This window comes from Mobula hypostoma, chromosome 3, assembly GCF_963921235.1.
Source record: "Mobula hypostoma chromosome 3, sMobHyp1.1, whole genome shotgun sequence".
Lineage (NCBI taxonomy): Eukaryota > Metazoa > Chordata > Chondrichthyes > Myliobatiformes > Myliobatidae > Mobula > Mobula hypostoma.
The window spans coordinates 154,492,243-154,519,398 of NC_086099.1; the positions used below are offsets into that span (position 1 = coordinate 154,492,243).

Sequence of the window (27,156 nt, forward strand, 5' to 3'; positions counted from 1 at the left end):
GGAGGCAGGATTTCACATTCTAGGATCATTGGAACCTCTTCTGGAGCAGGGGTGACTTGTAAGAGGTATGGGTTGCACCTAACCTGGACAGTAACCAATATCCTGACTGGGAGGTTTGTTAATGCTACTGGGGGAAGAGTTAAAACTAGTTTTGCAGCAGCCTGGGAACCAGAATACCAGGTCAATAAAGGAAGGATCAGACCGAAAGGTAGATATCAGGGCAAATTTTGAAAGGCAAAAATGAAATAACAGGTTCGATGGGTCTGATAGCTTGAAATGTGTATATTTTAATGCTAGGAGTATTAAGGGTAAAGATGATGAACCTAGAGCATGGATCAGTGTAGGGAATCTATGATGTTGTGGACATTACAGAGACTTGGTTGAGAGGGACAGGAATGGGTGCATAATATCCCAGGGTTTTGACATTTTATTAAACATAGAGAGGGAGATAAAAGGAGGAGGAAGGGGGGAAGAGCTGCACTACTAATGAGGGACAATACATAGCTGCACGTAAAAGGGACATAATAGAAGGCTTGTCCACTGAGTCTATATGGATAGAATTCAAAATAGGAAGGGTCCAATCACTCTGATAGAATTGTACTACAGACCTCCAGTAATCAAGGGACATGAAGGAACAGATATGCAGGCAGATAAACGAAAGGTGTAAAAGGTATAAGGGTTGTTATTAAGGGGGACTTCAACTTCCCTAAAATAAACTAGGACCTTCTGAGTGCAAGTGGTTCAGATGGGGCAGAATTTGTCCAGTGCATCCAGGACGGTTGCTTAAATCAGTATGTTGAGAGTCCAGTGAGAGGAGGGGCTGTACTGGACCAGGTGCTGGGTAATGAGCCTGGTCAGGTGACCTAACTTTCAGCGGGTGAGCTGTTAGGGAACAGTGACCACAACTCCTTAAGTTTTAAGATAGTTATAGATAAGGACACATATGGACCTTGTGGGAAAGTATTAAACTGGAGCAGGGCAAATTATGAAAGCATTAGGTGGGAACGAGGGACAGTTAATTGGGAACAGCTGTTTTTTGGGGCAAGTCCACATCCAACATGTGGAGGGTGTTTAAAGTCTAACTACACAAAGTACAGTATGTTCTAGTCAGAAGGACAAGGATGGCAAGGTAAGAGAACCTTGAATGTTAAGGGAGATGATGAACTTAGTCAAGAAGGAAAAGTACATAAGGCTTAAGAGGCTAAAATCAAACAGAGCCCTTGAGAATCCCAGTGCATTCTATATATACATCAGGAGCAAGGGGATAACCAGAGAGAGTGGGACCACTCAAGGATGTGGGTGACATCCTGAATTAGTTTGTTACATCAGTATTTACCAAGGAGAAGGACATGGAGGGTGATCTGTGCCAAGACTATTAATATATGAGGGCATTTCAAAGTACCAGGGGAGGTAGCGTTGGGTTTCTTAAAGAGCCTTGAGGTGGATAAGCCCCCAGTGCCTAATGGGATATACCCCAGGTTATTGAAAGAGGCAAGAGAGAGATTTCTGGAGCCTTGACCAATATCTTTGTATTCTCTAGAGCCACAGGCAAGGTCCTGGAGGACTGGCAATGAGCTAATGTTGTTCCATTGTTCAAGAAGGGAAGCAGGGAAAATCCTGGAAACTATCGACCGACGAGTTTCACGAAAGTGGTAGGGAAGTTACTGGAGAGAATTCTTAGGGATACAATTGATAAGCATTTGTAAAGCCATGGTCTAATTAGGGAGAGCCAGCATGGTTTTTTACGGGGCAAGTTGCATCTTACTAACTTGAAATTTTGACAAGATGATAGGGGTGAAATGATGAAGGTCGAGCCGTGGATGTTGTCTACGTGGAATTTAGTAAGGCTTTGTCAAGGTTCCTCATGGGAGGCTCATCCAGAAGATCAAGATGCAATGGAACAATGGTGAATTGGCTGTTTGGATTCAGAACTGGCTTGCCTATAGAAGACAGAGGATGGTGTTTGAAGGATCTTGCTCTTGTTGGAAGTCTGTGATTAGTGATGTTCTGCAGGGGTCTGTAAGGGGACTGCTTCTGTTTGTGATGTACATAAGTGACCTAGATGAAAATGTAGACCAGTGTGTTAGTAAGTTTGCAGATGATACAAAGATTGGCAGTGTTGTGGAAAATATAGATGACTGGGAAAGAATACAACAGAATATAGATCAGCTGCAGATATGAGTGGCAAAATGGCAGATGAAGTTTAAACTGGCCAAATGTGAAGTTGCACCTTGGTAGGTCAAATGTTAAGAGATAATCCACTATTAAGGGCAAGACCCTTAACAGTGTTGCTGAGCATAGAGATCTTGGGATCCAAGTTCATAGCTCACTGAAAGTGGCTACACAGGTTGATAAGGGTAATTAAGATACAAGACAGATGCTTTATTGACCCCAAAGGAAATTACAGTATCACAGTAGCATTACAAGTGCACAGATATACAACTATTAGAAGAGGACTAAGAAAGAATAAAAATAAGTTACCTTAAAAATAAGATATACAAGACTTACAAGTCAAAGATTACAAGATTTACAAGTTCACACTAATAAGGTGGTAGTGCAAGAATTTCCGTAATATGATACAGTAATGGGTGCATATTTGCATCATCCAGATAAGAAGTGATAGCAGTATTGCACAGGGTGTCCATTAACAACAGGGTGTGGTAAAGAGCTAAACAGAGATAAACAAAGATCAAACAGAGTTCTGGTAACTGAGGTTAATAACAGTCTAACAGGAGGGGGTCATCACTTCCCCGGCTACAGATTGACTCATTATAGAGCCTAATGGTCAAGGGTAAGAATGACCTCATAATGCGCACTTTGGAGCAGTGCAGTTGTCTTGGTCTATTACTGAGAGTGCTCCTATGCTCAGCCAAGGTGGTATGCAGAGGGTGAGAAACATTGTCCAGAATTGCCAGGATTTTCCAGAGGGACCTTTACTCTACCTCAGCCTCCAGTATGTCCAGTTTGACACCTATAATAGTGCCAGCCTTTCTAATCAGTTTATTGAGCCTGTTGACATCAGCTGTGTTGATGCCATTGCCCAGCACACCACTGCATAGAAGATTGTATTGGTGACAACAGAGTGGTAGATTGTGAAGGAGAGGCCTGCATACTCCAAAGGACCTCATTCTCCTCAGGAGGTGGAGGTGATGTGGCCCTTCTTGTACACAGCCTCTGTGCTGGTGCTCCACTCAAGTCTGTCATCCAGGTGCACCCCCCATGTACTTGTAGATCCTCACCATCAATAGTATCGGGAAACAGTAAGATTTCATCTTCCTAAAGTCCATCACCATCTCCTATGTCTTACTGATGTTGAGCTGCAGATGGTTCAGCTTGCACCATTTGACAAAGTCCTCCACCAGGGCCCTCAATTCATCCTCCTGTCCTCCTTTCATACATCCAACTATTGCTGAGTCATCAGAGAATTTCTGCAGATAACATGACTCAGTGATGTATCTAAAGTCCAAGGTATACGGGGTAAACAGGAAGGGAGCCGATACAATCCCCTGTGTGGCTCCAGTGCTGCTTATAGCCATGTCTGACACACAGCTCCGAAGCTGCACAGACTGGTCTGCTAGTCAGGTAGTCTATTATCCAGGATGTAATGGAAGTACCAACCTGTACTGAATGGAGCTCTTCCCCCAGCAATGAGGGCTGAATGGTGTCGGAGGCACTAGAAAAATCAAAAAAACATGATCCTCAGTGCTGCCCTGCTTATCCAAATGGGGTAGACTCTGTTCAGCGGGTAGATGACAACATCGTCAACTCCAATGTGCTCCCGTCGGGGATCAAGGACTGATCTGGCCAGGGGTCAGAGGTGAGCCAGAACCAGCCTCTCAGGGGTCTCATGATCAGGGCCACTGGACGGTAGTCATTCCAGACATTTGGTCAGCCCTTCTTGGGTACCAGGACCACATACGGTGCTTTCCTCACAGTTGTGACCCTCTCCAGGCTGAGACTCAGATTGAAAATGTGCTGACCAACTCCACACAGCTGCTCAGCACCTCGGGTCCCAACGCTTTGCTGCGTCTGAGTTTCCTCAGAGCCCTTCTCGCCTGCTCAGTAGTGAAGGTGAGTCCATGATGACTGGGAAGTTGGTAGAAGGTGGAAGAAGGCATTTGGCATGCTTGCCTCTTCAGTCGAGCACTGAGTTCAAAAGTCAGGATGTTGCAGCTTTATAAAACTCTAGTTAGGCTGCATGGGAGCATTGCATATAGTTCTGGTCACCCCATTATCGTAAGGATGTTGAGGCTTTGAAGAGGGTGCAGAAGAGGTTTACCAGAATGCTGCTGAATTAAAGGGCATGTGCTGTAATGAGAGGTTGGATAAACATGGGTTGTTTTCTCTGGAGTGGTGGAGGCTGAGGGGAGATCTGATAGAGGTCTATAAGGTTAAGCGAGACAGACATAGAGTAGACAGTCAGCATATCTTTCGTAGTGTTGAAATGTCTAATACCAGAGGATATGCATTTAACATGGTGGGGGCTTTTTAAAGGAGACGTAGAGGTAAGTTGGTTTGTTGTGTGTGTTTTTTTTTACACACACAGAGTAGTGGGTGACTGGAATGCACTGCCTGAGGTGGCTTTAGAGGTTGATATACTAAGGACTTTTAAGAGACGTTAAGATACACACATGAATGTGAGGAAAATGGAGGGATATGGACATTATGAAGAGATGAAGAAAGAGAGGTTGGCAAGTTGATTACTAATTTATGTGGTTTAGTACATCACTGTGGGCCAAAGACCCTGTTTTCTGTGCTGTATTGTTCTATGTTCTCTGTAAAAGAGATTTACCCTTTACTGTTTTTGGACTGGAAATTCAGCTCTTGCAACATAACACAAAACCAGCATATTACCTTGTAAAATTCCATTTCTAAAACAAACTTGTACAAAAGAGCTAGGTTTTCAAACCAAATTTTACCACAATGCTTGATTTCTTCTTCAGAAAAAGTTGTTAACATAGAAAACCTACAACACAATACAGGCCCTTTGGCCCACAAAGCTGTGCCAAACATGTCCTTACCTGAGAAATTACCTAGGGTATACCTGTCCAGGAGTCTCTTAAAAGACCCATCGTATCTACCACCACTACTGTCGCCAGCAGCCTATTCCACGCACGCAGCACCCTGCGTAAAAAAAAAAACTTACCCCTGATATCTCCTCTGTACCTACTTCCAGGCACCTTAAAACTGTGCCCTCTCGTGCTAGCCATTTCCACCCTGGGAAAAAGCCTCTGACTATCCACACGATCAATGCCACTCGTGTTACTGGGCGTCGCCAAATTTAATCTTGTATAAAGCTCAGTGCAGAAAAATGTAATATGATCAGAAAATCCTGTTAGTTGAAGTAATCTGATAAAACTAAATCTGGACACAAGTGAACATTTATTTTAATGTAATAACCACTGTACATCTGAAAAGCTTTACCAATCTAAAAAAGAAATAATATTTCAAAGTATTCCCATGGTCATGACTGAAGTTCTTGAATATTTATCAGTTCATGCGAAAGCTCCATAAGAAGTCAGTCTTGATTAGCAATACGTCATGGTTTGTTGTATGCTTACTTTGACTAATTATTGCACAACAGTGTACTAAAGCAAAGCTCCTTTTGCTCGCCAATCACCTGAAAGGAACTCTTGAAGTTCCTCTTCCTCATAGGTATCAACTTTCTCATCACCTTGTGATGGTCTGCTTTTCAAAGTTGTCATCAATTGTTGCTTTACAGTCTCTTGCCGGTCTCTTAAATACTCTACACGTTTGTAGCACATGCTGCAGGAAAAGAAAGAAACGACAATAATTATGAAAAGAATTAATAACTAAAGAATAAGCAAAACAATATTTCATGATTTTATCATGCAAACTAATGCATGACAAATTCATCAGACCAGAACCAGGTTTATTACTGACATGTTGTGAAATTTGTTGTTTTGCAGCAACAGTACAGTGCAATACATAAAAAAAATATAAAAAATTACAATACAAAAAAAAATTACAAATAGAAGCAAAAATAGTGAAGTAGTGTTTATGGATCATTCCGAAATCCTTGGTGGAGGGCAAGTACTGAGAAGAGAGCACGTCCTGGATGGTGAGGGTCCTTAATGATGAATGCTACCACCTTCAGGCATTGTCTTTTGAAGATGACCTTGATGAATATTGATGGACTAATAAAATTGTACAGCAAGAAAAACAGGTGAGGTATCAGGAGAAGCATTATTTTAAGAGTACTATTAAACAAAAGCGTTTGTTTAAACTGGAGGAGAAAGGGGACATAAAACAAAAATCACATAAGGAGCACACACAAAAAGCTGTTGGAACTCACCAGGTCAGGCATCATCTACAGAGGTAAATAAACAGTCGACGTGGGCTTCAGCTCGAAACGGCAACTGTCCATTTCCCTTTTTCAATGCTACCTGATTCGCTGAGTTTAGATTGGGACAAGCTGTTTTCTGGCAAATGTGTACATGGTAAGAGGGAGGCTTTCAAACATGAATTTTTGAGAGCTCAGAGCATGTATGTGCCTGTCAGAATAAAAGGCAAGGACAACAGGTTTAGGGAACCTTGGCTTTCAAGAGATATTGAGGCCCTGGTTAAGGAAAAAGAGGTGCATTGCAGGTATAGGCAGGTAGAAACAAATGAGGTATTTATGGAGTATAAAAGCAATAGAAGACAAGAAAGGAATCAGGAGCACTAAAGGAAGGCATGAGGTTGCCCTAGCAGATATGGTGAAGGAGAATCCTAAGAGATTCTATAGGTATATTAAGAGCAAAAGGATTGCAAGGGGCAAAACTGGTTCTCCGGAAGGTCAGAATGATAATTTGTACATGGAGCTAAAAGAGATGGGGGAAGATCTTAAACGGATTTTTTGCATCTGTTCAGGAGACAGATACAAAATCAATAGAAGTGAGACAAAACAGCAGCAAGGTCATGGACCCTATACAGATTACAGTGGTGGATATGTTTGCTATCTTGAGGCAAATCAGAGTGGATACATCCCCAGGGCTTGACAAGATGTTTCCTTGGACCATGTGAGAGGCAAGTGCAGAAATTGCAAGGGTCCTAGTAGAGATATTTAAATCATCCATGGCAACAGGTAAGGTACCGGAGATTGGAGGATAGCTAATGTTGTTCCACCATTTAAGAAAAGCTCAAAGAATAAACCAGGAAATTATAGACCGGTGAGCCTGACATGAGTAGTTGGAAAGTTATTGAAAGGTGTTCTAAGAGAAAAGAGTAATTGGACAGTCTGGGACTGACAGGAATACTCAGCATGGATGTGCGCGTAATAGGCCATGTCAAACTAACCTTATAGAGTTTTTCAAGGAAGTTACCAGGAAAGCTGATGAAAGCAAAGCAGTGGATGTTGTCGAAGGCCTTGCTGAAGTCCATGTAGACAGCGTCTTGCATGAGAGTTTGGTCAATAAGGTATAGTCACTTGGTGTTTAAGATGAGGTAGTAAAAATGGATTAGACATTGGCTTTGTGGGATGTGTCAGAGGGTGGTAGTAGATGGTTGCCTCTCTGAGTGAAGGCCTGTGACTGGTGGAGTGCTGCAGGGATTGGTGCTTGTCATCTACATCAGCGATCTGGATGATAATGTGGTTAACTAGATCAGCAAATTTGCAGACGACACTAAGATTGGGGGTGTAATGCACAGCAAGGAAAAGGATCAAAGCGTGAAGCCAGATCGGGATCAGCTGAAAAATGAGCTGAAATATGGCAGATGGAATTTAATGCAGACAAATGTGAAACGTTGAACTTTGGGAGGACCAACCTACGGTATGTCTTATAGAGCGAGTGGCAGGGCAGTGAGGATTGTGGTAGAAAAAGGGGATCTGGGAATACAAGTCCAATCATTGAAAATGGTGTCACAGGCAGACAGAGTTGTAAAGAAAGCTTCTGGCACATTAGCCACAGAGATCAAAGTATTGAGTACAGGAATTGGGATGTTATATCCACATTGTACAAGGCATTGGTGAGGCCTAACTTAGAGTATTGTATGCAGCTTCGGTCACAACCTACAAGAAAGTTGTAAATAAGATTGAAAGAGTACAGAGAAAGCTTACAAGGATGTTGCCAGGACTAGAGGACCTGAGTTACAAGGAAAGATTGAACAGGTTAGAATTTTATTCCTAGAACACAGAAGATTGAGAGGAGATGATAGGGGTATAAAAAATTAAGAGGTATTGATAGGGTAATGCAAGCAGGCTTTTTCCATTGAGGTTGGGAGGGACTACAACTCGAGGCCATGGGTTAAGGTTGAAAGGTGAAATGTTCATGGGTAACATGAGGGGAAACTTCTTCACTCTGAGGGTGGTAAGTGTGGAGTGAGCTGCTAGCGCAAGTGGTGGGTGTGATTTTGATTTCAACATTTAAGATGAGTTCTGATAGGTGTATGGGGGCGGAGCGGGGGGGGGGAGGAATATAAGACCATAAGATATAGGAGCAGAATTAGGCTATCTGGCCCATCGAGTCATTTCCACCATTCAATCATGGCTGATCCTTTTTCTATCTCTTCCTCAACCCCAGTACCTGGCCTTCTCCAGGAACTTATTAACCTTTGCCTTAAATACGCCCAACGATCTGGCCTTCACAGCTACACAAATTCACCACACTTTGGCTAAAGAAATTTCTCTGCATTTCTGTTCTGAAAGGGCGTCCCTCTATTCCTAGACTCTCCCACCATGGGAAACCTCCTTTCCACATCTATTCTGTCCAGGACTTTCAACATTCAAAAGGTTTCAATGGGATCTCCCCCCCCCATCCTTCTGAATTCCAGTAAGTACAGACCCACAGCCATGAAACGTTCCTCATATGATAACCCTTTCATTCCCAGAATCATACTTGCGAACCTCCTCTGGACCCTCTCCAATGCCAGCATATCTTTTCTAAGAGGAGGGGCCCAAAACTGTTCACAATACTCAAGGCGAGGCCTCACCAGTGCCTTATAAGGCCTCAGCATCACATCCTTGCTCTTACATTCCAGACCTTTTGAAATGAATGCTAACGTGGCATTTGCCTTCCTCACCACTGACTTAACCTGCAAGTTAACCTCAAGGGTGTTCTGCAGAAGGACTCCCACGTCCCTCTGCTCTCAGATTCCTGGATTTTCTCCCCATTTAGAAAACAGTCTGCACATTTATTTCCTCTTCCAAAGTGCATGACCATGTACTTTCCAAGATTATATTTCATTTGCCACTTTCTTGCCCGTTCTCCTAATCTGTCTATGTCCTTCCGCAGCCTTCCTGTTTCCTCAACACTACCTGCCCCTCCACCAATCTTCGTACCATCGGCAAACTTGACAACAAAGCCATCTATTCCATCATCTAAATCATTTATGTACAGCACAGAAAGAAGTGGTCCCAACACCGACCCCTGCGAAACACCACTAGTCACTGACAGCCAACCAGAAAAGGATCCTTTTATTCCCACTCACTGCCTCTTACCAATGCTCTAACCATGTCAGTAACTTTCCTGTAATACCATGGGCTCTTAACTTGGTAAGCAGCCTCATGTGTGGCTTCTTGTCAAAGGCCTTCTGGAAGTCCAAATATACAACATCCACTACATCCCCCTTATCTATCCTACTTGAAATCTCCTCAAAGAATTCCAACAGGTTTGTCAGGCAGGATTTTCCCTGAAGGAAACCATGCTGACTTTGTACTACCTTGTCCTGTGTCAGCAAGTATTCCATCACCTCATCCTTAACAATTGACTCCAATATCTTCCCAACCATTGAGGTCGGGCTAACTGGTTTATAATTTCCTTTCTGCTGCCTTCCTCCTTTTTTAAAGAGTGGAGTAAAATTTTCAATTTTCCAGTCCTCTGGTACCATGCCAGAGACCAATGATTTTTGAAAGATCATTTCTAATACTACCACAATCTCTAACACTACCTCTTTCAGAACCCTAGGGTGCAGTTCCTCTGGTCCGCGTGACCCAAGTATCTTTAAGTCTTTCAGCTTTTTGAGCACCTTCTCCCTTCTAACAGCAACTGCACCCACTTCTCTTCCTCCACACACTACAGCATCAAGTAAACTTGTGACCTCCACAGTGAAGACTGACGCAAAATACTCATTTAGTTCATCAGCCATCTCCTTGTCCCTCATTATTATTTCTCCTGCCTCATTTTCTAGTGGTCCTATATCCACTCTCATTTCTCTTATTTTTAACATACTTGAAAAAACTTTTACCATCCACTTTGGTATTAGTTGCTAGCTTGCTTTCATATTTCATCTTTTCCCTTCTAATGATTTTTTAGTTACTCTCTGTAGCTTTTAACAACTTCCCAATCCTTGATCTTCCCACTAATTTTTGCTTTGTTATATGCCCTTTCTTTTGCTGTTACATTAGCTTTGACTTCCCTTGTCAGCCACGATTGTATTATTTTACCATTTGAGAATTTCTTCATTTTTGGAATACAAATGTCCTGCACCTTCCTCTTTTTTCCCAGAAACACACGCAATTGCTGCCCTGCTGACATCCCTGCCAGTAGCAATTTATTTTGGCCAACTCCTCTCTCATAGCACTGTAATTTCCTTTACTCCACTGAAACACTGCTACATCAGACTTTCCTTTCTCCCTATCAAATTTCAGGTTGAACACAATCATATTGTGATCAATGGTTCCTAAGGGTTCTTTTACGCTAATTGCCTCTGGTTCATTACATAGCACCCAATCCAGTATAGCTGATCCCCGAGTAGGAGGGCCGTGGTCTGAGCGCAGGTCAATGCAACCAGGCAGTTTAAATGGTTTGACATGGACTGGATGGGCCGAAGGGCCTTTTTCTATGACTCTGCCATTTTTATTCACAACAACAGATACGGGCCTTGTCTATTGAAGCTTTTCTCATAAGACAACCCTTCCATACCCAGTCATATTTGAGTAAATCATCTATTAATTATTTCTATATACCTTCTTTCACTGAAATACCTATTAATTCTTTCAAAACTGCCTCAGCATGAAGAATGCTATAATGTTCTTTCTTGCAGTTTTCAGTGTTTAATACTTAAGAATGCCAAGCTTGAGATGAAAATAAATTACTTGGCCATTCTGGCCTATCCTTGTCCTTAAATCACTCCATCCCTGCTCCACTATCAATTGATCCCATACTAAATGCAAAACAATTATTTCCTTAAATAAACTAATATTAACTACATTCAATACTCTTTAAAATGAAGAGTCTTATTTTTTATTATTTTATTTATTTAGATCAGTGGTGCCCAAACATGGACCATTACCATTAAGCACGGAGTCCTTGGACTCTGATTGAGAACCACTGATTTAGTGATTTGGAACGGTAACAGGCTCTTCTGGGTGATGAGCCCCTGCCACGCAATTATACCCTGCCATGTGACCAATTAATCTACATGTGTTTAGAACGTGGGAGGAAACTGGAGCACTCAGGGGAAACCCACACAGCAAGGCGAGAACATATAAACTTCTTACAGATAGGTGGAATTGAAAGTAGGTTGTTGGCAGTGTAATAGCATTACGCTAACCACTATACTGTCACACTACCCTTCATTAGTCTTCTTTCTGATGATGAGCCCACTTGATCAGTTTCTGGGTCATGTTTGGACATCTCTATAGTTTGTTTTCAGCTATAGGGGATACGCTATACTGGATTGGGTGTTATGTAATGAACCAGAGGTGACGATGGATTTTAAGGGAAAAGAACTTCTCGGAGGCAATAATCACAAAATGATTGAGTTCAACTTGAAATCTGACAGGGAGAAAGTGAAGGGAAAATCTTGCCTGATGAACCTGTTGGAATTCTTTAAGGAGATTACAAGTAGGATAGATAGGAACGTCAACAAAAATCAACACAAATGTAATGACTTCTAACATACACTTTATTGAGATCCGCCACAAATGGCAAAATCATAAATATAACCCCACCCCCAAAACGTAATAGCATAACAGGTAACATACACGGTGAACTTAACTCTTGACAGTCTGGGTAAATTCCGCCTAATGAAATTAAGGATGCAGTGGATGTTGTATATTTAGACTTCCAGAATGCCTTTGACAAGGTGCCACACATGAGGCCGCTTACCAAGATAAGAGCCCATGGGATTACAAGAAAGTTACTGGCATGGTTAGAGCATTGGCTGATTGATAGCAGGCAGCAAGTGGGAATAAAAGGATCCTTTTCTGGTTGGCTGGCAGTGGTATTCCACAGGGTTCGGTGTTGGGATCACTTCTTTTTACACTGTATATTAAAGATTTAGATGATGGAATAGATGGCTTTGTTTACAGATTTGCAGATGATATGAAGCTTGGTGGAGGCAGGTATAGGCATCCGTTAGTCTCATGAGACCATGGATTTGCGCCTTGGAAGGTTTCCAGGGTGCAGGCCTGGGCAAGGTTGTATGGAAGACCAGCAGTTGCCCATGCTGCAAGTCTCCCCTCTCCACGCCACCGATGTTGTCCAAGGGAAGGGCATTAGGACCCATACAGCTTGGCACCGGTGTCGCCGCAGAGCAATGTGTGGTTAAGTGCCTTGCTCAAGGACACAACACGCTGCCTCAGCCAAGGCTCGAACTAGCGACCTTCAAATCACTAGACGAATGCCTTAACCACTTGGCCACGTGCCAACACGAGGGGCAGGTAGTGTTGAGGAAACAGGTGGGCTACAGAAGGACTCAGGCAGATTAGGAGAATGGGCAAGAAAGTGGCAAATGAAATGCAATGTTGGAAAATGCATGGACATGCATTTTGGTAGTAGAAATAAATGTGCAGACTATTTTCTAAACAGATAGAAAATCCAAAAATCTGAAATGCAAAGGGACATGGGGGTCCTTATACAGAACACCCTAAAAGTTAACATGCAGGCTGAGTCAGTGGTGAGGAAGGCAAATGCAATGTTAGCATTCACTTCAAGAGGTCTGGAATACAAGAGCAGGGATGTGATGCTGAGGCTTTATATGGCACTGGTGAGGCCTCACCTGAGTATTGTGAACAGTGTTGGGCTTCTTATCTAAGAAGATGTGTGCTGGCATTGGAGAGCATTCAGACGAGGTTTACAAGGATGATTTCAGGAATAAAAGAGTTATCAAATAAGGAACATTTGATGGCTCTTATTCTGTACTCGCTGGAATTTAGGTTGAGGGGGGAATCTCATTGAAATCTTCTGCTCTCTGAAAAAAATACCATTTAGTTATGAAGAGGTGGGAATATAACACCTTATCATTGTCCAAGTCACAATGACAATAAGGGTTAATTTTTTTATATGGCTTTGTTAATTTAAACTATGGTAAGCTATAAACCTTATTGAATGGGTGCATACTTCTTCTTCTATCGTGTCCACGGACAGTCTATACATGGCCCAGCCAGAACTGGACACATTTTTGCACCTTGTTGTTGAATTCGGCAAGATCTGCAACAGTACAGGGCTCCTCTAGCGATGGGCATTGCAGGAGATGTTGCATAGTTTGTGGCTCAGTTCCACATTCACAAGTTGTTGGGCTGGTTGTATATCCCCATTTGCTTAGTGACACCTTTGAACGACCTACACCAGTCCTAAGTCTGTTAAGGCACTTCCAGGTTGCCCAGTTGCAATTAGCTCCTGGGGGAAGGCTTTCATCCGGTAGAATTTCCATCCAGTCTCAAACAACTGGTGAGCCGGTCTTTCCACAAGGCGATGTGGGCTTCAGATGGGGTTGATTGTAACAGAACAACACTGTTCATGAAGCTCTTCCTTGACTTTAGGCGGCCGGGTGTAAGTGTATGAACATGTAGAGGGTGTCTCTCATCTGATGTTTGACGGAGTCATTCTTTCTTGCTGACTACCGTTCTTCCTATATCGGGGAGCAATACCCGCCAAGATATAGGCTGTTGGTGTTTGTTGATTTTAAACAACCTGTGATAAGTCGGCAGCTTGCATTCAGAACGGCATCCATCTTCTTAGCATGAGTAGATCTTTCCCATGCAGGGTAGGCATATTCGGCAGTGGAATAGCATAGAGCAAGTGCACTGGTTTGCAATGTTTTCGAGCCTGCTCCCCACTTTGTGTTAGTGAGCTTATTCAGGATGATTTTTCGTGCGCTTATTTTTGCTTTTGTCTTATTGATGTGGTTCTTGAAAGTGAGGTATCTGTCAAGGGTGACTCCTGAGTACAAACGTAGATCGGGTGCTCGCAATGCATCAATGTTGCTCCACACCAGGTCACTTTAAGCTGTCATTTGGCTTCACGGTTCCTGAGGTGGAATGCACGAACTTGCATCTTTAATGGGTTTGCGTGGAGGTGGTTTTCTTCATAGTAGGATGTTAGTCCCTCCAAGGCCTCAGAAAGTGTTTTCTCCACGGTGTTAAAATCAGAGCTTTGGGCAGTGATGCATAAGTCATCAGCATATATAAAATGGCATATAACGGTGCATACTAAATTAGGCAATAATAATATTCTATCAAAATATGTTTCTACAATGCAGCTGTACACAAACCAAAGGCAAGTCTAATGATGGCTATTTCTCCTTCACCAACGGCAATAATTTGCATTATGGCAAAAATATAGACTTTGCAAATATGCTTAACTTTCTACAAATGAGCTGAGTTCATGAGAAGTGCAAGTTCATTTCAAAACAGATACACATCACAAGTAACAGTACTGTAAACCCATATTATTACAATTAGGTTGAAACGGCACCTTCAAAAGTTATAGATATAAAATATTTAAAGTTAATCGATCTATATGCCCAGCAAAAAGCTGTGGTTTGTGACAATACACAAATCCAAAAACTCAAACTATAAATCTTCAGCTTTCTAAGTAGGTGTTCCAAATAATTCAGTAAGGTACACAAATTGTCATGGTATGTTTCAGAGATTATAACACAGAGAAATGCTGCCTTCTGGGCTGAAACATGATTGTGTTGAGACAAGTTGCCAAAGTGATAGAAAAATAATAAGTTACAATTGAACAATTCTCATTTCAATAGCATACATCCTCTCGTATTTCATTGTCAAGAATTTAGAAAAATTAAAACAAAATTGAAAACTACTCCATGAATATCGATTAACTGTGTTCTTATTAGCCACATACCATTATATTCTGACAAGTCCTGATTTGCAACAATAGTTGCACAAGACCCAGAAAAATTAGCCCACAGCCAGCATGTTGTCCCATCAGCAAGAGCATTCTATGAAATGCCTCAGGCTTCTAAACTTATCTGTAATAGATACCACTCAGATTCACAACACTATTACCAGCATTATACTTAACTGATGTCCTACCGCTAACCTTACTGATATTGGTGGCAATATTAGCTCTTTCAGCCTTGAGGTTATTCAATTTTCTGCAAATTGTAAATTCATATCTCAGAAACATAATACCCGATTAATGTAATGGGATCTTAACATTCAACATCGGATCATAAAAATCAACTGTTCATAACTGAATCTGAAAATAAAGTAGTGTACTCATTGATTTTCAGTGCCATTAAACAGGGTCATAAATTTAAAGCACAGAAACAAGCAATTCAAACCAACACATTTTTATTGCAACTTAAAGTAACTTTTATGTCTTGCACTGTACTGCTGCAAAACAACAAATTCATGACATACATCAGCGACTACACCTATGCTGATATTAATCTATTTTTCCAATACACCCCAGTTTTCTGTGCATTGACAATTCAAAATTCAGCTTAATATCAGTGTACCTGCATTCACACTCTCTCACTGCATATATATGTATTATGAATATATATTATATATAAATTCTTCCTCAGATTCCCTTCTAAACTTTCTAAATCTTTTCCCTAAACCATTTTTCTGGTTTTAGACACCACCTTGCTGCCCACCCGATCTAAGCCCTCATAATTCTGCATAGTTCCATCAGTACTCCATCAACCTCCTCTGCTCTCACTTGAGTACATTTACATCCTGTCTATAATGTGGCAGATGTGCAGAGTAGTCCATTTGTGGCCTAACCAATGTTTTATAAACTTGCACCATAGGCTGCATATTTTTAGACTTTATGCTCTGGCTAATGAAGGGAAGAATTTCATGTGCATTCTTCAGAAACTCACCTACTGTCACCTTCGGGGATCCTTGGATTGGCACAAGACTAAATTCCACCATTTTGATGGCCATTGTTCATTGCTGTACCCTTTTAGGTGTATCTTTACGATTTTGAGCTGCTGATCATGAAAATCACCATGAAGTTTCCCTATCACACATTTTTTTAACAATCACCCACAATGTAAGCTAAAAAGTTCTCTATCTTATCCTGGTATGCCAGGACACGCTTAGGCAGGGCAAATGCTGCATGGCAGGACGGGTTTTAAGAAAAGTAACAAATGTATACGCTAATTCTCAAAGACAAAGCATGACTCCTCTTACTAAGGCCTGTGAGCTCTTGAGACCTTGGGTGTAAAATTGGTGACCAAGACAAAGGCTGGGCTCCTCATATTTGTGGCACAACATGCGCTGTCAATCTTAGAGCTTGGCTCAGAGGTACTCGGGGGTCAATGCCACTGGCTGTTTTAATGAAGTGGTGAGAGCAGAAGGATCACGTGACAGACCGCTACTTCCATCTGACCAGTGTGCCTGATTTCTCTGCTAAAAAGAGGAAATCCATTGAATACCCCAATCTTCCTTCAGCCATGAGACCTGTGATGCATGACAGTAGTCTTCCAGTACCGAAGCCACCAGAGACATGGAGTCTTGAGGAGGCAGATGAAGATGCCATGATGCACAAACCAGGAATGGATGATGACACTAATATTGATAGAGATTTTGAACCTTTTATGTCGAGTGAATCTCAACTAATAACTCAAACTGTGTTAAATAACCTGATTGGAGACCTGGATTTGTCAAAGGTAAATGCAAAATTACTGGGTTTAAAGCTGCGAGGATCGAATCTGTTGTCATCAGGCTCAAAAATTTCTGTTAAGGATTTCGATATTTGAGACAGATGTTTCCCAGAATAACTGAGGAAAATATTAAGAAAGGTATTTTTGTTGCTCCACAAATCAAACAGGTCAATGACATGCAAGTCAAAGAACACCAAGTGGGACTAGAGAAACATCACATAGAAGGCATTTAAGGATGTTGCTGAAAATTTTCTTGACAATTACAGGGCATCAAACTTCATGCAGCTGGTTGGCAACATGCTTCAAGCATACAAAACCATGAAGTGCAACACGTCACTAAAGATCCATTTTCTGCATTCCCATTTAGACTTCTTCCTTGCAAATCATAGCACTGTTAGTGATGAACATGGTGAAAGATTTCACCAGGACATTGCGGTCATGGAGAAACAGTATCAGGGCAACTGGAATCCATCAATGCTGGCTGATAATTGGTGACAAATTAAGTGAGAAGCCTCAAAGACCATGTAGAAATAAAAACTAAAACATTTTGAGCTTGGTCGAACTATTGGAAAACATCAGCACCATTATGAAATTAAACATTGTATTCAATAAAAATTCATTTCTTGTTTCTCCAAATTCCTACACAAGCAGTCTGACATTATATTTCTGTTCAGCTGCAAGCTGTCTACCATAATCACAAAACATTTCTGAGGAAGCAACACTTTTTAAAAAAGCTGCTGATCAATATCATGCTGTCGTGTAAAATTACCTTTCTCACTATTAACATACAAATTTATCTGCAAACTTAATTATCACACCTCCCACATTAATTTCTATGTCAATTTCCTTGAATCCTAGGCTTTCTAATTTCTTGGAACAGTCTCCTACATAGGATTAATGTAAAACAACTGATAGAAATTAAAGGGAAATTTATATGATTGACTTTCAAACACTTAACTGTGCAATTCCAGCATCTGTTTGTCTTGAACTTATGGCAATTTAATGGCACCAATAACTCCTTAATACTCTATCGAAATCAACACAGCCTAAATAGGGTCTTAGCAAAAATCAATAGAACAAAATGACATTCTAAGAGTTTGTTCTTCTTTGGCTTCCAAATTAGTACTTCCCAACAGGGACTGCACCAAATGAATATTATACCAACTTGGTGAAGCCAAGTTTATGTATAAATAACAAATGACCAGCTCAATTTTCCTCTTGAACAAAAATTAGATAGTTAACAATCTGGTGTGAATTCCCATATTTGCGCTTCTATTTTTACACTAACTGTTAATATGGGAATGAAACACTACCTTTTGAGGCAAGGTCCTATGTAAAAATGAAGAAAGTGAGTTTTAGGCATTGAAAGTTATATAACTCCAAACGTATCTGCTGATTTCAGTCACACAAATAGAATCACTCATCTCTTTCTTAGTGTCTACTTCCCTATGCTTTAGTTTCCTTAGAAACCTTGGACTGTGAATGTGCAACTGGAATGAAAGTGAATTTGATAAACAGCTTGTATCTCATTGACTGGAAAAGACACAAAGCATTTTTTTTAATACTCTTTGTCACACTGACAAAGCTGAAGAATAATATTAATTTTATCAACAGCATCAAGCAGGTTTACAAAAAATTGATTTTGAGAAAATTTCTGCTGAGCACCCAAGTGAACTCAGGCAAAACCCGAAACAAATGAATGGCTATCACGGAGACATACATAAAGGTTACACTTCCAGAAGTTTATTAATCTATCTCGTTAAATGATAAGGTTCAAAAATCATGTTTGGTGTATTTAGCCCAATTATAAATAATTATACTAGATTTGAACTCATTTGAGACTGGAAGAAACAGCTAGGGTAAAACTGAGGCATAAAGTGGCATTGGGATTCTTGGGAGGATTAGTGCTTAGAAACTGAATTCTTACAACCTTAAGGAAGGTAAAACTGCAAGATGAATTAGACAAGATGAAACAAAAAATCTTTAAAAAAAAAGAATGGTGAATATAGGACTAAAAGTGTTATGTTTGAATGCATGTAGTATACTCAATAAGGTAGATGTTCTGCAGTGCAGTTAGAAATTGGTAGGTATGATGTGAGCACCTGACTGAAAGATCATAGCCGTGTGCTTCACATCCAAGGATACATATTGTATCAAAAAACAGGAAGGTGGGCTGAGGGGGTGGGGTAGCCTTTTTAGCCCTTAAAAAATTAGTATCAAATCTTTAGAAGGAAGTGTAGGTACAGTTAAGAAACTGCATGCGTATAAAGACCTTATAAACTCAAGAAAATCTGGAGGTGCTGGAAATCCAAGCAACACACACAAAATGCTGGAGGAACTCAGCAGGCTAGACATCTACAGAAAAAAGTAAATAGTCAACGTTTCATGCCGAGACCCTTCATCAGGACTGGGGGAAAAAAATGAGAAGTCAGAGTACAAAGGTGGGGAGGAGGGGGGCCTGAAATGTTTACTCTTTTCCACAGATGATGCCTGGCCTGCTGAGTGCCTCCAGCATTTTGCATACGTTGCTAATGGAAGTTATATACATAGATCTTCATTCAAACAGTAAACAAAACCCAGGATGATGATAGAGCATCGAGGCTGGTATTTCTGGGAGACGCAGGATCAGCAGATGCCAAAGCAGCAGCAACATTCTGAAGAGAGGATGAGGCAATCATGGCTGATAAGAAAAGTCAGACACCATAAACACAAAAGAAATGGCACAAAATATAATAAAAATTAGTGGAAAGCTAGAGGAGTGGAAAGCTTTAAATATATATATCAATTAAAAAAGCAATAAGAAGGGAAAAGGTTAAATGTGAAGGTAAACTGGCCAATAATATAAAAAGAGGATAGCAAAAGTTATTTCAGATATACAAAAAGTAAAAGAGAGGTGAGAGTGGACATCAGACTGCTGGAAAATGACATTAGAAAGGGAGCTAGCAAAAAGTGGATGAACAACAATCTTCATTGTGGAAGACACCAGAAGTATGCCAGAAATTCAAGAATGTTGGAGCAAAAGTGAGTGTAATGGCTACTAAGGAGAACTTGCTTGGGAAGCTGAGAGGTCTAAAGATAGACAAGTCACCTGGGCCAGGTGGGCGACACCCCAATGTTCTAACAGAGGTAGATGAAGAGGTTGTGGAGGCATTAATAGGATGTTTTAAGAATCACTAGTTTCTGGAATGGTTCCAGAGGATTTTAAGATTACAACTATCACTCCACTTTTTAAGAAGGAAGGGAGATAAAAGATAGGAATTTATAGGCCAGTTAGCTTGACTTCAGTGGCTGGTAAGAGTCCATAGTTACGGATGAGGTTTCCGGGTACTTGAAGGCACATGATAAAATAGGCCAAAGTCAGCATAGTTTCTTCAAGGGGATTTCTTGCCTGACAAACCTGTAATGATTCTTTGAGGAAATAACAGACAAAGGAGGGTCAGTGGATATTGTTTACTTGGATTCTCAGAAGACCTTTGACAAGGTGCTGCACATGCGGTTGTTAAATAAAAGAGGAATGTATGGTATTATAGGACAGATACTGCATGGAATAAGGATTGGCTGACTGGCAGAAGACAAAGAATGGGAATAAATGGGGAATTTTCTGGTTGTCTGCGAGTGACTAGTGATGTTCTGCAGAGTTGCTGTTGGGTCCACTACTTTACTCATTATATACTATACTGATGTTCAGGATGATGGAATTGACGGCTTTGTGACCAAGTCTGCGGATGATACAAGATAGGTGGAGGGGCAGATAGTGTTGAGAGGCAGCAAGTCTGCAAAAGAACATATTAGGAGAATTGGAAAAGAAGTGGCAGATGAAAATATTCAGATGCTGACATTGGGATGGGTTGAGAGGAGGTTTACAACAATGATCCTAGGAATAATGGCTCTTTGCCTAGACTCACTGGAGTTTAGAAGAATTAGAGAGGATCTCATTGAAACTCACTGAATATTGAAAGGCACAGGGTGCACATGGAGAGGTTGTTTCCAATTGGGAAAAATTTAGGACCGGAGGTACTGCCTTGGAACAGAAATGAGGAAGAATTTTTTTAGCCAGAGATTTGTGTATGACTGTGGAGACCAAATCATTGGGTTTGTTTAAACTGGAGGTTGACAGGTTCTTGATTAGGTTATGTGTCAAAGGTTACGGGAAGGTGACAGGAGAATGGGATTGAGAGCAAAAATAAATCAAATAGTTAAGTAAAAAAAAAAATCAAAGAATCAACCCTCAATTATATCACATCTTCTCCAAAGAGTGTAGAAGGTAGCAGGAAAATCAAGATATCACAAAGAATGAAAAGGATGAAAAAGAATTTGCATTTTCTATTCAGAATCATAGGATATTTCACAGTGCTTCACAATGAACTACATTTTTGAAGTGCATGTTGAGCCAGAAATGCTGAGCATCTGAGCTCCTCACCATCACAGAAGCCAGACTTCCCATTCAAAAACACATGATATTAAGAAATGGCTTCAAGGACTGAACATGACAAAGTTTGTAGAAACAGACGAGTTTGTAGCTGTAGTACCGAAGACCAACACACAAGAAAATGCCACAAATGTAGCTAAGCAGTTTTAGAAATGCTAAATTAAATCTAATTGATAATGCAGAAATCTCCTGCTTACAAAAAGTAGCATTCATATTAAAAAAAATCAGACAATAACATCTCCAATAAGTGAAAGATATTTTGACATTCAACAATCACCATTGCAATAAAGCCATTAGTGACAGAGACACATAACTGAGTAATAAAACTGTAGAATCACTAAAGAAAAATTAAAACATTGAAACCTATTTAATACAGAAAACAATATGAAGTAAAGTTAATCCATCCCCAATCTTGTGATGTGACCAGATAATATAGATAGAAAAGGAACAGATCACATATTTCAAAGGGTAGCACTTTCACTTTTAAACCTCTAACATGGTAAATTTATAAAACACTGTAAAAAATGTTAAAAAAACTATCAATCAGACATTTAATCAATTGTACTGTTACATATCCCAATGCAAAACTTATTTGAATTTACTTACATTTGTTCATCAATTTCTTCTATTTGTCTATCTAAACGAACTTCTTCGTCATCTTCTGCTACAATTGCTTCTGAAACCTTTGGGTCATAAAGAAATTAGTGATAATTAAAATAGGATAAATATTTATTACAAAAGCAGCAGTTTTAAACCTGTATAATAACTGAACAAAATCTCATTGGTGCTAAGGAGATAATCAGTTACACCCTCCTCTGAAGATTCCTGCCAGCACTGAAGCTAGATTTCACTCAACCAATTTGCTTCACTTCAGATGAAGAAACATGCAGGTGCACTGATACCAGAGGTTGCAGGCCACTACAATATCCCAACTGCAACACTGAAAATTTGCCTCAGGACTATCTGCACCCCTAGAAATGCACATTCTGTACAGCTACAACACTGGTACTTTCCCAACAATATGGAAAAATTCCCAGTTGTGTCCAGATTATTAGCTAAATGGAGAGAAACTGCAAGTCTGTAAATTTCTGAAGAATTGAGGTGTTTTCTGTATGAATCACAAAGAAATAAGCCAGCAGGTTCGACAAATAGATAAGATAAACAGCCTACTGGACTTCATTGAAAGGGGGCTGGAGTTTAACAACAGAAAGACTTTGTCACAATTGTACAGAATACCAGCAAAGCCAGACCTGGAACACACAGATGTGGTCTAATACCTAAAAAAAAGAATATGGTAGTAGAACAGGTCTACAGGTGAAAGTTCTGAATTGGAGCAGAGCCAACTTTGAGGGCATCAGGCAGGATCCAGCTGGGGTAAACTGGGTAACTCTATTCAAAAACAAAGGAACAGATGGCAAGTGGGCAGCTTTTATAAAGGTCATATCAAGACTCCAGCAAGTTATGGTTGGGGTGAAAGGTAGACATACCAAATTCAGGGAATTCTGGCTGATTGAGGCTCTGCCAAGGAAAAAGAAATAATCATACATTAAATTTAGACAGCTGATATCAATGAATCTCTTGATGAATATAAGAAGTTAAAGACCACCAACGAAAATCAGGAGGGCAAAAGAGGGCATGAGCTGGATTTGTCAAGCAGAGTAAAAGAGATATTGTAATAAGAGATGCCGAGATGGCAGAGGAACTGAATGCGTATTTTGCAACAGTCTTCAGAGTGGAAGACATTTGTAGTACAGCGGACATTCAAGAGTGTCAGGGAAGTGAAGTATGTGCAGTGAAAATTACGACTGAGAAGGTGCTCATGAAGCTTAATGGTCTGAGGGTGGATGAATCTCCTGGACCTGATGGAATGCACCCTTGGATTCTGGAGGAAGTAGTTGGAGAGATTGCAGAGGCATTAACAATGATCTTTCAAGAATTGATAAGATTCTGGCATTGTACCGGATGATTGAAAAAATTGCAAATGTTACTCCACTATTTAAGAAGGGTGGGAGGCAGCAGAAAGGAAACTATGGACCTGTTAGCCTGACATCAATTGTTGGAATCGATTGTTAGGGATGAGAATACGGAGTACCTGGAGGCACATGACAAGATAGGCCAAAGCCCTGCCTGACTAACCTTCAGCAATTTTTTGAGGAAATTACAAGCAGGATAGACAAAGGAAATGCAGTAGATGTGGTGTACTTGCCTTTTCAGAGGGCCTTTGACAAGGTGCCACATGTAAGGCTACTTAGCAAGATAAGAGCCCATGGAATTACAGGGAAGTTACTAACATGGGTGGAGCATTGGCTGATTGGCACAAAATGGAATAAAGGGATCCTATTTTGGCTGGCTGCTGGTTACCAGTGGAGTTCCACATTGGTTGGTGTTTGGACCACTGCTTTTTACAATGTAGGTCAATGACTTGGACTATGGTATTAATGAATTTGTGGCTAAATTTGCCAATGAAACAAAGATAGCTGGAGGAGTGGGTAGTGTTGAGGAAACAAAGAGCCTGCAGAGACATAGATAGTTTAGGGGAATGGGCAAAGAAGTGGCAAATGAAATACAATGTTGGAAAGTGTATGGTCGTGCACTTTGGTGGAAGAAATAAACAGGCAGACTATCATTTAGATGGGGAGAGAATTCAAAATGCAGAGATGCAAAGGGACTTGGGAGTCCTTGTGCAGGATACCCTAAAGGTTAACCTCCAGGTTGAGTCGGTGGTGAAGAAGGCAAATGCAATGTTGGCATTCATTTCTAGAGGTACAGAATATAAGAGCAGGGATGTGATGTTGAAGCTTTATAAGGCACTCGTGAGACCACACTTGGAGTGTTGTGTGCAGTTTGTTTTAGAAAGGATATACTGACATTGGAGAGGGTTCAGAGAAGATTAACGAGAATGACTCCAGGAATGAAAAGATTACCATATGAGGAACATCTGGCAGCTCTTGGGCTGTATTCCCTGGAGTTCAGAGTGAGGGGGGATCTCACAGAAACATTCTGAATGTTAAAAGGCTTGAACAGATTAGATATGGCAAAGTTATTTCCTATGGTAGGGGAGTCCAGGACAAGAGGGCATGATTTCAGGATTGAAGGACGTCCATTTAGAACAGAGATGCGGATAAATTACTTTAGTCAGAGGGTGGTAAATCTGTGGAATTTGTTGCCATGAGCGGCTGTAGAGGCCAGTCACTGGGTGTACTTAAGGCAGAGACAGATAGATTCTTGAATGGCCAGGGCATCAAAGGGTATGGGGAGAAGGCAGGGGAGTGGGGATTACTGAAAGAATTGGATCGGCCCATGATTGGATGGCGGAGCAGACTTGATGGGCTGAATGGCCTACTTCTGCTCTTATATCTTATGATCTAATAATATTAAGAGTAAAAGGGAGCAAGTGAGAGTCGAGTTCCTCTTAAAGACCATCAGGGCTACCTACGTGTAGAACTGCAAGAGATTTTTAATGTCTATTTCTCCTGGATGCCTAGGAAATGAGGGGAATACGTAGTGAGGTCTTAGAACATATGCATACTATAGGGAAGGAAGTATTTGCAGCCTGAAGCAAATTAAGAAGGGCAAATCCAAAGTGCACCCTGGACTTTATGGGTGGCCATGGAAGAAATCGTAAAGGCACTTTAAGAAATATATGCTTCACTATTAGCCACTAATGAAGTGCAAGAAGACTGCAGGGTGGCCATTTGTTCACGGAAAGGTAGCAAGAACAAGCCAGGAACTACAGGGCAATCAGCCTGACTTCAGTTGTAGGGAAGTTACTGGAGGGAATCTGAGGGACAAGATCTAATATCACTATAGCAAGGTCTGATCAGGAACAGTCAGCATGGTTTTGTGAGAAGGAGGTCATGTCTGATGAACCTTTTGGAGATTTATGAAGAGGTAACTAAAGGGATAGATGATGGTAGGGCAATGGATGTCGCCAATAGGGACTTTACTAAGGCTTTTGACGAGGTCTATATGGGAGGCTGTCAGGGAGGTTAGGTCGCATGGGATTAAGGGGGCACAGCAAGGTAGATTCAGAATTGGAACGCTGAGAGGAAGAAAACAATGATGGTTAAAAGTTGATTCCCTGACTGGAGCCTGTGACTAGTGGGGAATCTCAGGAGTCAGTGTTGGGACCGTTGCTATTCATTATTTATGTAAATGATTTAGATATGAATGTACTTGGCATGATTGGAAATGATTTTAGCAATGGTTTGCTGATAATTCTAAAATTTGGGGTCTTACTAACAATGAAACAGGATACAGTGAATTGCCAGTGATCTTGATTAGATGGGAAGATGAGCTGAGGAAGCAGATTAGTATGAGGTGATGAATTCTGAACCAGGGTAAGACTTACAGAGTGAATAGTGGCACTGATGAGTATTGAGGAACAGAAGGATAAGGGAGTACTAAGTGCACTGTTCACTAAAAGCAGCCGTGCAAGTAGATAGGGTGACGAAAAAGGCATTTAGCATGCTGACCTTCATCAGTCTGGACATCGAGTTTAGGAGAAGAGATAGTATGCTGCAGTTACATAAGCATTGGTGAGGCCACACTAGGGAAATTGTGCACAGTTTTGTCAAGATGGAGAAAGTACAGAAGGGATTTACAAAGATACTGCCTGGATTAAAGTGCATGAATTGTAGAAGAGATTATCCAGGCTGGATCATTATTCCTAGGAGTGCAGGATAATGTTTAGAAAATCATTAGAATCAGGTTTATATCATTGGCATACAGTATGTACATGTTGTTTTTGCCGCAGCAGATACAGTGCACAACATTAAAAAAACCTATAAATTACAATACTATATATATTTTTTTTTCCAAAATCATTGTCTTTAAGAGTCATTGCCTTTTGAAGATGTCCTCGATACTGAAAAGACTTGTGCCCAACATGGAGCTGGCTGAGTTCACAACTTTCTACCATTTTTTTTCCAATCCAGTCCCTTCATACCAGATGATTATGCAACCAGTTAGAATGCTCTCCATAATACATCTGCAGAAATTTGCTGAAGTCTTTGGTAACATACTAAATCTCCTCAAACTTTAATGAAATATAGCCATTGTTGTGCCTTCTTGCAATTGCATCAATGTTGGGCCCAGGATAGATTTTCATAGACGTTGGTACCCAGGAACTTGAACCTACACAGCCTTTCCACTGCTGATCCCTCAGCGAGGATTGGTGTGTGTTCCCTCGAGTCCCCTTGGTGAAGTCCACAATCAATTCCTTGATCTTATTGACATTGAATACAAAGCTTTTGCTGCAACACCACTCAACCCGATAATCTATCCTCACACTTGTACGCTTCCTCATCACCATCTGAAATCCTGCCAACAATAGTTGTGTCTCAGCAAATGTATAAATGGTGTTTTGAGTCATGCCTAGCCACACAGTCATGTGTGTAGAGAGCAGAGCCCTGGGCTAAGCACACATTCTTGAGGTGCGCTGCTGTCAATTGTCAGCAAGGAGATCTTATTTCCGATCGCACTGACTGGGTTTTGCGATGAGGAAGTCAAGGATCCAGTTTCAGAGGGAGGTACAGAGGCCCAGGATTTGGAATTTGTTGATTAGTACTGAGGGTATGATGGTGTTGAACACTGAGCTGTAATCAATAAAGAGCGCCTGATGTTGGTATTGCTATTATCCAGGTGGTCCAAAGCTGGTTGCAGAGCCAGTGAGATTGCATCCACAGTAGACCTATTGGCAATAGGCAAATTGCAGTGGGTCCAGGTTCTTGCTTAAGTAGCCTGGCCACGGCCAACCTCAAAGCACTTTATCACAGTAAATGTGAGTGCAACTGGGCAATAATCATTGACGCAGCTCGCCCTGTTCTTCTTGGACACTTGTATTATTGTCACCCTTTTGAAGCAGGTGACAACTTCCAAATGTAGCAGTGAGAGACTGAAGATGTCCTTGAACACTCCTG

At 41.0% G+C, this 27,156-nt stretch overlaps 1 protein-coding gene across 1 annotated transcript in view; it reads right to left on the bottom strand.

Annotated features, from left to right (window-relative positions):
- Positions 1–1,282: 1,282 nt before the first annotated feature.
- The window catches only part of znf830 (zinc finger protein 830), a 68,933-nt gene continuing 43,059 nt past the window's right edge, over positions 1,283–27,156 (bottom strand). The window contains exons 9-10 of the mRNA XM_063043939.1: positions 21,842–21,918; positions 1,283–5,766 (exon numbers count right to left, since the gene is read on the bottom strand). Of these exons, the coding sequence (XP_062900009.1) occupies positions 5,589–5,766; positions 21,842–21,918 (255 nt within the window). The 3' untranslated portion in view covers positions 1,283–5,588. The remainder of the gene's footprint in view (positions 5,767–21,841; positions 21,919–27,156) is intronic.